At 37.5% G+C, this 12,807-nt stretch overlaps 1 protein-coding gene across 3 annotated transcripts in view; it reads left to right on the plus strand.

Moving 5' to 3' along the window:
- Positions 1-646: 646 nt before the first annotated feature.
- Positions 647-12,807, plus strand: part of cd37 (CD37 molecule) — a 58,938-nt gene continuing 46,777 nt past the window's right edge. For 2 of the 3 annotated variants that reach the window (XM_045209748.1, XM_045209747.1), the window contains exons 1-8: positions 655-696; positions 1,613-1,685; positions 1,906-1,969; positions 2,470-2,600; positions 6,686-6,760; positions 7,526-7,633; positions 8,582-8,746; positions 8,986-9,069. In XM_045209748.1, coding sequence (XP_045065683.1) covers positions 1,620-1,685; positions 1,906-1,969; positions 2,470-2,600; positions 6,686-6,760; positions 7,526-7,633; positions 8,582-8,746; positions 8,986-9,069 — 693 coding nt within the window. In that variant the 5' untranslated portion in view covers positions 655-696; positions 1,613-1,619. Of the gene's footprint in view, positions 697-1,612; positions 1,686-1,905; positions 1,970-2,469; positions 2,601-6,685; positions 6,761-7,525; positions 7,634-8,581; positions 8,747-8,985; positions 9,070-12,807 lie in introns of all 3 variants that reach the window. The other variant, XM_045209746.1, reaches the window with a different exon arrangement.

Below are 12,807 nucleotides of genomic sequence, written 5' to 3' on the forward strand. Positions count from 1 at the left end.
AAAACAGATTGGATCTGAATACAAAGTGATTTAGAGTTATTAATGCTCTGACTTCCTGGTTAGCCATACCATCTCATATCAGTTGAAGGAAAAATTCACCACTGCTCATTCACTTCAGACATTTTTCACCATGAACACTATTGTTAACTAAATGTACCCCAAATAAAATGTCAAATTTTCATAATTGTTTTTTTTCAGCCCACTGTTCATACTTTAAGGCAAATTAAGCCTAAAATTACCACAAAGACTTTCTCAAAGGCTACTATAACAGGACCAAACTGGCGCTCTGTGAAATGTCATATCTAATTATATCTAATTCCAGTTAAGTCATACGAAGTAGTTTAGATTGTAAATAGTATGTGGTTGAGAACAAATATAAACTCCCTTGTTTTCTATTCCTGGTTTCATTCATTTTTAATGAAGCAGGCAGATTGGTTACGGCGAGTGTACTTACGCTGGTCAAACAAACAATTAAAGGCAAATTAAACTTATTCAATATGGGATATTTAAAAACCAACTCAAAAACCAACTTGGAGGAAAGTGAAAATATATGGTTTGTAATATTTGCTCAGCTGTGACAGTTAATTTGCATGTTCTATTTGTATCTGTGTAACCACCCTGTTTTTTCCTGTACCGTCTCGTTCAAAAACCATTTCTGCTTTTATCGGTTCATTGTTACTTCTCGTTACATTTCAGGTAAGAAAATTATGTTTATTTCAAGTTTAGAAATTAGCAGTTAATTTAATATAAAATAGATGTATATTTTGAGGGCAAATGCAGATATATGTGATACTGTAGGATTTGAAATGCTTTAGATGCAGACATTATTTGATAAACTAAGCATGGAAGCTTGATTTACAAATTACAAAACCAACAAAGGCTTCACACTGGAGATGGGATTTGTATTCAGCTTCAAACAGAAAGCTGTGTTTATTTTGTGTGTAATTCAGTGTAATATTGCAACATGGAAAATATTTAGGAAAACAACAGTTGCTTAAAACAGCTATTTATGACAAAGATAAAACTGATCATGAAAGTAATAACTTCTTGTCTACATTGACATTAAGCATAGTTACACTGTTGGAGAGCTGTGTACAGATTAATAAATAATTCATTACCTTGAAGGGTAATTTAATATGTTGGGTTGTATCACCTAGGAGAAGGATATATGACACCCCTGTTTTTTAAAATCCCATTCCCTTTTGTATTTTATCTAGACAGAAGGAAGGAGAGGGGTAGAAAGATTAAGGAGGCAGTATGGAAATGTTTGATCAAGAAGCAAACCCCTGTCTCTAAAGCGATTACAACAGGTCCAGAGTTGGTGGTGTTAACACTCAGCCACACACCCACGCAACCAACCAAATAATTGTAATTTGGCCAAAAATGGCCCATTACTAATAACAGAGAGCATTGATTTTCCACCCATTGACCACCAACCTTGGAAACCACGTTGGCAAGGATTTAAACAAACGTAGATGACCAACATTACACTGCACTCGACTTGTAGAATGTTAATGCTGTGTTGGAAGCAGAAACACAGTCCAAACGACCATCAAGTAAGAAAGCCGTGAACAACTCCATAATGACTATGATTGTGTTTCTTCTTTTTCAGATACAGAATGGCATCCCAAGGCTGTCTTGGTCTCATCAAATATTTCCTATTCCTTTTCAATCTCCTCTTTTCTGTAAGTATGATCATTCACTTATTTAAACGTTTATGCTGCTAGACATGAGAATGGTGGTAAATGTTGCCCAAATTCACTGATGAAAATACACTCAATGTATATTTGCAGGTTGATTGAACTTGCTTGAAGTCTGTCGAAATATCTATTGATAGGTGAAATTAATTCTTAGTTGAGCGATGTATTTATTTTGCAATGCAATAAGATATCACCCTCCCACCAGTGTCTGGGTGCCCTCCTGCTGTCACTTGGGATATGGATAGTCCTTGCTGAGACAAGCTTCTTCAGTGAGTTTCTGTTTTCAACATCAACTCCATACAATGAATGACAGTATGTAATATTACATAATGTAATATTTCCACACACAAATATCCTTAAATGCAATGATGTATCTGTGGTAGTATAGGAATAACATTCCCTCAGAGAATTCCTAGTGTATAAAAAAAGGACCGTCTTCCTGATTCACTTCTGGATCTCATAAACAAAATCACAATATTTAAATCCTGATGTCCCTCCAAAACATGCTTTTTTGGTTATTATATTAAGAAAGATTAGTTGATTCATTCAAAACAGACAGCCTGTAAGCTATGCATTATATTCACAAACTAGTAAAATAATAGTCCTACTTTAACCCCAGATTTGTTTTAAATTGAGACATGATTGTGCTTTGGTTCGACACTGGCCGAATTCTTATTTCAAAGTTGAGTGCACGGTACAGCTATTACTGGCAACCCATACCATTATGAACAACAAGTTTCTCAAAGTTTGTTATTTCCTCTTTTTACAGTGCCTGCCCCTCCCTATATGTCTTTTTCTGTCTTCTCCTACTTTCTGGTCATTGGTGGAAGTGCTACAATGTCATTGGGCTTCATTGGGTGTCTGGGTGCATTGAAGGAGGTGAAATGCATGTTAGGAATGGTAAGAAATAATTCAAAACAGCTGACAAGCTCCGAGTGCATTTGTAAAAAAAAAAACATTTTGTGTGTACATGATGAGATTATTATGGACAAAAGAGTGAGATGATTTGTATTTGTCAAACGCCAGCCAAGCATCGATCATCATGTCACCAGAATAAGACCGTCAATATTTATCGTAAAGGAGCATCAAGCTCATCACCGTGTACTTTCACCACCCTGTGCAGTTCATCATAAATTATTTCATCTGTAGCCTAATAAACTGCATGCTTTCCCGAGTCGTAGTGGGAGGACCACATAACATATCATCGCGTGACTCCAAGTTTACTTCGGTATGATGGTTATTATATAAATATTTGCTGTTTCCATCAGGCCTGTCGACAAATTTGCTGTTTCTATCAGGCCTGTCATGACATTTGTACAGTTTAACTTTTACAGAATGCTGATGAAACATTTGCGCTACTTATGTTTACAAACCCTATCCATTCACTTCTACCTTCAGAAAGTATTTACATCCCTTGACTTTTTCCACGTTTTGTTGTGTTACAGCCTGAATTTTAAATGGATTACATTGAGATGTTATGTCACTGGCCTACACACAATACCCCATATTGTCAACGTGGAATTATGTTTTTAGAAAGTTTTACAAATGAGTTAAAAATAAAAAGCTGAAATGTCTTGAGTCAATAAGTATTCAACACCTTTATTATAATAATATAATAACATGCCATTTAGCAGACACTTTTATCCAAAGCGACTTAGTCAGGCGTGCATCCATTTTTGTGTATAGGTGGTCCCAGGGATCGAACCCACTACCTTGGCGTTACAAGCGCCGTGCTCTAACAGCTGAGCTACAGAGGACCTGTAGGCAAGCCTAAATAAGTTCAGGAGTAAAAATGTGCTTAACAAGTCACATAATAAGTTGCATGGACTCACTCTGTGTGCAAATACTAGTGTTTAACATAATTTTTACATAATTTTTAACATAATTTTTGATTACCTAATCTCTATACCCCACACATACAATTATCTGTAAGGTCCCTCAGTCGAGCAGTGAATTTCAAACACAGATTCAACCACAAAGACCAGGGAGTTTTCCCAATGCCTCGCAAAGAAGTGCACCTATTGGTAGATGGGTGACATTTTTTTAAAGCAGATATTTAATTTCCCTTTGAGCATAGTGAAGTTATTCATTACAGTTTGGATGGTGTATCAATACACCAAGTCACTACAATGATACAGGCATCTTTCCTAATTTAGTTGCCGGAAAAGAAGGAAACCACTCAAGGATTTCACCATGAGGCCAATGGTGACTTTAAAAGTTACAGAGTTTAATGGCTGTGATAGGAGAAAAATGAGGATGGATCAAAAGCTTTGTAGTTACTCCACAATACTAAACTAAATGACAGAGTGAAAAGGAAGCCTGTACAGAATAAAAATATTCCAAAACACGCATCCTGTTTGCATTAAGGCACTAAAGTAAAACTGCAAAAAATGTGGCAAATAAATGTACTTTATGTCCTTAATACAAAGCGGATTTTGGGGCAAATCCAACGCAACACATGACTGAGTACCACTCTTCATATTTTCAAGCATGGTGGTGGCTGCATCATGTTATGGGTAGGCTTGTCATCGGCAAGGACTAGGGAGTTTTTTGGGATAAAAAGAAACAGAATAGAGCTAAGCACAGGCAAAATGCTAGAGGAAAACCTGGTTCAGTCTGCTTTCCAACAGACATTGGAGACACATTCACCTTTCAGCAGGACAATAACCTAAAACACAAGGCCAAATATACACTAGAGTTGCTTACCAAGACGACATTGAATGTTCCTGAGTGGCCTAGTTACAGTTTTGACTGAAATCTGCCTTTAAAATCTATGGCAAGACTTGAAAATGGCTGTCTAGTAATGATCAACAACCAACTTGACAGCGCTTGAAGAATTTAAAAAAGAAGAATGCGCAAATATTATGCAATCCAGATTTGCAAAGCTCTTAGAGACTTACCCAGAAAGACTCACAGCTGTAATCGCTGCCAAAGGTGATTCTAACATGTATTGTATACTTATGTCAATTATATATGTCTGTTGTTCATTCTCAATAATTTTGCAAAAAGTTCTAAAAACATGTTTTCACTTTGTCATTATGGGGTATTGTGTGTAAATGGGTGAGAAAAAAATGTATGTAATCCATTTTGAATTCATGCTGTAACACAACAAAATGTGGAATACGTCATGGGGTATGAATACTTTCTTTAGGCACTGTATTTTATTTGCTTAAAAGTTATTTGATCAACATCCATGCAATGTAATGTAATGCAATGCCACTGTAATTATATCACAATAGCTAGGTTTCCATTCAATTGGTGACAGATTTTCATGCAAATATTATAACATCCGCAATATGTGGATTTTCCCACCAGAGAGATGTGTTTCCATCAAAATGACTTTTTGCCGATAAAAGGCTGTGCGTGATGACGTAGTGCACATAAAAATAACTTTTGTGGTTAAATTCCCATGTACCGATTAAAGATACAAGTTAAATGGGTTTCCATTTTCAACTCTACTGATGGTTTTGTCACAAAAAATGTTGCCTTATATAGCAAATGTGCCCACTCTGGTTCTTTATAGAACCTTTATGGAGAATGGTTCTATAAAGAACCTTTCTCAATCTGAAAGGTTCTTTTTAGATCCTCTTTAAAAACCATACAGGGTTTTTATTCTGGTCAACCATATTATATTGTTAAAATTTCATCTGTGTTAATATTGTGTTCATTGACAAGTTGAATCAAGTGAGCTACCTCTAGAACAGCTGGGGGTCCCCCAGGACAGAATTGAGAACCACTGACACATTATTTTTGATGAGATTATGAGATTGATGAGATTATTATGGACGAAAAAGCAAGATTATTTGTATTTGCCAAATGGCAGCCAAGCATCGATTATCCTGTCACCAGAATAAGACCGTCAATATTTATCGTAAAGGAGCATCAAGCTCATCACCGTGTACTTTCACCACCCTGTGAAGTTCATCATAAATTATTTCATCTGTAGCCTAATAATGTTCATGCTTTCCCGAGTCTTAGTGGGAGGACCACAAAACATATCATCGTGTGACTCCAAGTTTACTTTGATATGATGGTTATTATATCAATATTTGGCCATAAAAGCGTTTCGTCGACATTTGAAAAGTTTACCAACAAATTTGCTGTTTCCATCAGGCCTGTCGTGACATTTTTTATCCGACATGTACTTTACTCACGTAAAAAAGTTGGATGGAAACCTGGTTTATTGTTCTGTTAATGTACAACTTAAATTAAACGCTGAGTCTCAAATACAGCCTGTACCTGTTAATAGCCGGGTAATAGCACACATTTCAGCAAATAAATGCCTGTTTCAAATAAACACCAGGTCTAAATGAATTATTTACGAGGTTAACATGAATTACCATGAATTTTTTACAAGGGTTAATGTTTGATTTGTTATCTCAAATAATTCAGTAATGACTAGAAGAAATTATGTCAATCATCCGTTTTTATTGCCAGTAAGAAACTGCTAGCCATTGGCTGCTATCAGCGGAGAACTGCTAGCTAACTGGGAAGCACAAAAACAGTCAACAACTTCGGGAGTACAGACCCCCAGAAAATGGTATGAACTGCCGAAAATGCACAGTCAAAGAGGAGAATAATTATTCTGTCAAGGAAAAGTTATTTTTCATCCAAAATAGAGGCATACTAAGACAAAATAAACGAAACCCTGTGAGTAAAGGATAACATATTAGTGAAGGAAATGAAGAAATTGATTAAAATGCTGGAAGTGAAAGCTGGAATTAAACAATTAACTATGCAAATAAGCAAAAGCTGTGTGGATTAAGGAAATAAACACCTGGCTCAAATAGACGCCTGGCTCTAATATGCGGTCAGTGATTTAAGAAAAGACACACTGGGCTATTAATTGAAGTTTTACGGTATGTCCAAAGCTATAGAGATGTATGCAGATTACCTGCACCTAAAAAACAAACAAATAAATAATGTAGCAGCACATAAAAATATGGCAGTGATTAATCTCCTCTAACTATTGTTCATCTTTACAGTATTTCATCCTGCTCACCATCCTTCTTGCTGCTCAGATTGTGGGAGCGGTTCTGCTCTTCACTCAGAGGACTTCAGTAAGACATTTACCTACGATATTACCTGAGGAACTACACTTACTTATTGACTTATCTTCACACGAGCCATGTACAATGCTTAAAGTAACACAATCATTGGTGTTACTCGACCATAGTTACACATCACAGTCAACAATGACACTGTTTAAACTATTAAAACATGTCTGGCACTCAAGATTGTGTTGGTTCACCCTTATTTATGAGTTACAAAGGTATTCAAAGATTACTTCTTGAACTAGCTATGTATTTATTGTAAATCAATTTTTCCCCCTCTGACCAGGAAATGTAGTTTTCATATTATTCTCTCCTCTTGCCACATTTTACATTTGCGTTTGAGTCATTAAGTAGACGCTCTTATCCAAAAAATGCATACATTTTCATACTTGTCCCCGGTGGGAATACAAACCCACAACCCTGGCATTGCAAGTGCCATGCTCTACCAACTGAGCCACTCGCCTAGGAGAAAGTCAAATACATAAGGATTTCATAATGGTGTGACAACTGTCATAACATGGAGATTTTGAAAATAATATTGTTGCCTAAAGGGGGCACTGAGATGATATCTAATTCCACAGAGTCACATTCTGTGTATGCAATAGCCTAGTTTTTCTCAGGGTGTGCCACGAAAGTAAAACCTCTTTTGTTAACTGGTGAATGTGTTGAAAGGTGATCTTGTAAGTCGATATCAGTGGGTATGTTATTTACACAATAGTTGGAGTGACTTTTGAAAGGCATCTAATTTTTTTCTCTCCCATTTTGTTCTAGTTTGAGAGCAAAGTCGAAGAGCATGTCCTTCATCTCATTGCATCATTTGGCAAGAATGATTCCAACTATCAGAATTTTGAAAAGACCCTGGACTACGTTCAGCAGGAGGTAATAAATGCTGTAGTATACACTGCCAGTTGGTAATTTGTCCTTTGGATGAAATGTTGAACTGAGGTATTGAAGAGTAGGGGTGTTAACCCCGATGTCCTGGTTAAATTCCCAACCTGGCCACATATTGTCATGGCCACCAAATCACCCCCTGATTCCTAATTGACATAAATCACTTCTCACCTCTTCACTGTGAAAGCTAATGTATGGTGAGCTTTCTGTCTCAAAATGCCTGCTGTGGCATCACCCCGGTGGGTGCAAAACATTGGTGGTGGATGAGGTGAGTTTCCACCATACATTAATGTAAACTGCTTTGAGCATCTGGAATAACACTCTATACATCCAGTCAGTTAACTATGATTATCAATTGGAATGGATCAACCTAATTCTGAAAGAGTCATGGTTTGTTTGGATAGTTCCTTATACATGCTCCAAATATTATCAAACTAAAACAAACTAATCTTAAACTTTAAATTGAGTTGCTGCTGATGCTTGTAATGTGTGAATTAATTTAGCTAGGTCATCTATGATAGAAACTAGTTCAATTAAATTTAGGCCGGGATTCAAACCCACACAGATTATTGCTATTGCACTTGACTTGTAGAATGTTTATGCTGTGTAGGAGGTGTAACCACAGTAACAGTAATTAAACCTCAACAAAGCCCACTTCAACATAGTTGTCTTCTAACTTCATGCATGATTTAATTTCCATGTGAATGAAGTGATTTATATAATCAAGTTGTAATCTAAGAAATAATTTAAGAACAGGTATGGTTTGGTGATGCGTGAACCAATGGCAATGTCCATGATAAAAAGTTACGTCCGAATCAGGATCGCAGTGTGTCAAGTGCAGTACGATGGTCAGTTGTCTGCATGGTTTGAATCCCGGCCTTAGACTTAGGGAAAGTGTTAGATTAAGCATTCTCTCCTTGTCTTACAACCATGCAGATTCATTGTTGTGGATGGATAGGACCAAACAACTGGGTGGAGGCACCATGCTCCTGTTACCACCCCATCAATAACACCCAGAATGCCTCAATTTCTTCCGAAATGTGTGACTGCAATGCCATCCTGTCTCTTTCAAATTACACAATGTGTGACATCTATCAAACGGTAAGTGGTCCTGACTTATGGCATTACTTCAAATGTGTTACATTTGATATAAAAAATTTTTTTTAAAGGCCAGCACACCTTTATGTTTTTTTCATTTGTATGTGATCTATTTTTGGTCCCAAGCACCCTTTTTTACTTGTTTACAGAAGAGGATTTAGAGTTAAGCACATTCTCTACCTTAACTGTGACGTTTGATATTTCCTGGTATTTTACTGATTGCTTTTACTTCTCTGTTACAGGGGTGCAGAGAGAATATTAGAGAGTGGTTGGACGAGAATATGCTCATAACTTTTGGCGTGTTACTTGCTGTGATGACGGTGGAGGTAAATTGGATAATTTCATCTCAATTTCACAAACTGGGTCAGAAATCACAATATGCTATATCGAAAGTATTCTCACAGGCAAATTAGTTGTAATCATAATGGTTAGTATCATTAAGAATCAACAAGTGTTTAGAGATCAGGGGGTTTCAGTGAATGGTTAAATTGACCCTCAATAGGTGGTCTGAGAATGTGTATATCCTCACAGCAAAGTTGTTCCTGTAGTAGGTACAAGGGTTCTTTGGGAAGGGAGATGGTTCTATGTGGAACCATGCTGACCCAAAGAACCCTTTGAGCCCTTCAGTGGTTCTTTGCAGTTAAAAAAAGGGTTATTTCTTCTTTTTGTGATAATTTAAATATAGGGGTGATGGCTCATTAGAATATTTTGTGGCATGGTTTAGTCACAGCTTTTTTGTTTGTGCAACCGTGAGTGAGAGTGTCATTCCAGTTGATCTAATCTGTTGTGTTATGCTAAAACATGTTTTATTTGACTATGGCCAGTGAAGGTGTTTTGTGAAAGAGTCAAGTATGGCCTTGGGTCAATTGAGAATGGTTGACTAACTTAGTCAGTAGTTCTCAATTCTCTCCTCAGGGACCCCCAGCTATTTCAGAGCTAACATACCTGATTCAACTTGTCTATAAACACAACAATAAAACCTATAGAATGTTAACAATATAATATGGTTATTAAACCAGAATAAAACAGCCTGTATGGTTCTACAAAGAACCTTTGATATTGAGAAAGGTTCTTTATAAAACCATTCTCCATAAAGGTTATAAAGAACCATAAAAAAGGGTTGTAACCATAGCGGAACCCCATTTTTTTGGTGCTATCTAGAACCTTTTTTTAATGGTTTTTATAGAAGCTTAGCAAATGGTTCTTTATAGCACCATACAGGTTCCATTTAGAACCTGATAAGCATGGTTCCTTATAAACCAAAAATGTATCATCCATATTACACTGAAAAGGGTTCCACTACTGTTACAAGCCAACTAACACTTTTTTTGGCACTATATAGAACCATTTGTTTTTAGTGTGTACTAGGGAAGCTTTAACACAATCACCGCACTTACTGTAACTACTCCTATGGTGGAGCAATCATATTGTTAGAGTTTCGTTTAAACGCCCCATGAGAAGACCAGAGTTCCCCACGCTTTTTGTCTGTGTCTCCATGTTCTTATCCCAGTGTCTCCAATGGGTGTGTCTCCTGGTTCTTTGTTGTCTGAGTTGTACTCCATGTCCATGTCGTCATCCCTCAAAGACTAAAGACAGGCACTTTCAACTTTCCAGGTCTGTCATGTTTTTGTGTAGTGGTGATGTAGTAAAAAAAAAAAAAAAATATATATATATATATATATATATGTATGTATATACTACCGGTCAAAGGTTTTAGAACACCTACTAATTTGAGGGTTTTTCGTTATTTTTGCTATTTTCTACATTGTAGAATAATTCTTCAAATAGCCACCCTTTGCCTTGATGACAGCTTTGCACACTCTTGGCATTCTCTCAACCAGCTTCATGAGGTAGTCACCTGGAATGCATTTCAATTAACACATGTGCCTTCTTAAAAGTTAATTTGTGGAATTTCTTTCCTTCTCAATGCATTTGAGCCAATCAGTTGTGTTGTGACAAGGTAGGGGTGGTATACAGAAGATAGCCCTATTTGGTAAAAAACCAACAGCTCAAATAAGCAAAGAGAAATGACAGTCCATCATTACTTTACGACATGAAGGTCAGTCAATAATGAAAATGTGAATAACTTTTAAAGTTTCTTCAAGTGCAGTCACAAAAACCATCAAACACTATGATGAAACTGGCTCTCATGAGGACCGCCACAGGAATGGAAGACCCAGAGTTACCTCTGCTGCAGAGGATAAGTTCATTAGAGTTACCAGCCTCAGAAATTGCAGCCCAACTAAATGCTTCACAGAGTTCAGGTAACAGACACACCACAACATCAACTGTTCAGAGGAGACTGTGTGAATCAGGCCTTCATGGTTGAATTGCTGCAAAGAAACCACCACTAAAGGACTCCAATGAGAAGAAGAGACTTGATTGGGCCAAGAAACATGAGAAATGGACATTGTCCTTTGGTCTGGAGTCCAAATTGGATATTTTTGGTTCCAACCGCCGTGTCTTCGTGAGACACGGTGTGGGTGAACGGATGATCTACGCATGTGTAGTTCCCACCGTAAAGCATGGAGGAGGAGGTGTTATGGTGTGAGGGTGCTTTGCTGGTGACACTGTGTGTGATTTATTTAGAATTCAAGGCACACTTAACCAACATGGCTACCACAGCATTCTGCAGCGATACGCCATCCCATCTGGTTTGGGCTTAGTGGGACTATCATTTGTTTTTCAACAGGACAATGACCCAACACACTTCCAGGCTGTGTAAGGGCTATTTTACCAAGAAGGAGAGTGATGGAGTGCTGCATCAGATGACCTGGCCTCCACAATCCCCCGACCTCAACCAAATTGAGATGGTTTGGGATGAGTCGGACCGCAGAGTGAAGGAAAAGCAGCCAACAAGTGCTCAGCATATGTGGGAGCTCCTTCAAGACTGTTGGAAAAGCATTCCAGGTGAAGCTGGTTGAGAGAATACCATGCGTGTGCAAAGCTATCATAATAATAATAATAACATAATATCAAGGCAAAAGGTGGCTATTTGAAGAATCTAACATATAAAATAGATTATTTTTGGTTACTACATGATTCCATATGTGCTATTTCATAGTTTTGATGACTTCACTATTATTCTACAATGTAGAAAATAGTAAAAATTAAGTAAAACCCTTGAATGAGTAGGTGTTCTAAAACCTTTGACCGGTAGTTTATATATTCAGTGGGGAGAACAAGTATTTGATACACTGCCGATTTTGCAGGTTTTCCTACTTACAAAGCATGTAGAGGTCTGTAATTTTTATCATAGGTACACTTCAACTGTGAGAGACGGAATCTAAAATCCAGAAAATCACATTGTATGATTTTTAAGTAATTAATTTGCATTTTATTGCATGACATAAGTATTTGATCACCTACCAACCAGTAAGAATTCCGGCTCTCGCAGACCTGTTTGTTTTTCTTTAAGAAGCCCTCCTGTTCTCCACTCATTACTTGTATTAAATGCACCTGTTTAACTCGTTACCTGTATAAAAGACACCTGTCCACACACTCAATCAAACAGACTCCAACCTCTCCACAATGGCCAAGACCAGAGAGCTGTGTAAGGACAGGATTATCATAGGTACACTTCAACTGTGAGAGACGGAATCTAAAACAAAAATCCAGAAAATCTCATTGTATGATTTTTAAGTAATTAATTTGCATTTTATTGCATGACATACGTATTTGATACATCAGAAAAGCAGAACTTAATATTTGGTACAGAAACCTTTGTTTGCAATTACAGAGATCATACGTTTCCTGTAGGACTTGACCAGGTTTGCACACACTGCAGCAGGGATTTTTGCCCACTCCTCCATACAGACCTTCTCCAGATCCTTCAGGTTTCAGGGCTGTCGCTGGGCAATACGGACTTTCAGCTCCCTCCAAAGATTTTCTATTCGGTTCAGGTCTGGAGACTGGCTAGGCCACTCCAGGACCTTGAGATGCTTCTTACGGAGCCACTACTTAGTTGCCCTGGCTGTGTGTTTCGGGTCGTTGTCATGCTGGAAGACCCAGCCACGACCCATCTTCAATGCTCTTACTGAGGGAAGGAGGTTGTTGGCCAAGAT

The sequence above is a fragment of the Coregonus clupeaformis genome, chromosome 31 (assembly GCF_020615455.1).
Source record: "Coregonus clupeaformis isolate EN_2021a chromosome 31, ASM2061545v1, whole genome shotgun sequence".
Taxonomy (NCBI): Eukaryota; Metazoa; Chordata; class Actinopteri; order Salmoniformes; family Salmonidae; genus Coregonus; species Coregonus clupeaformis.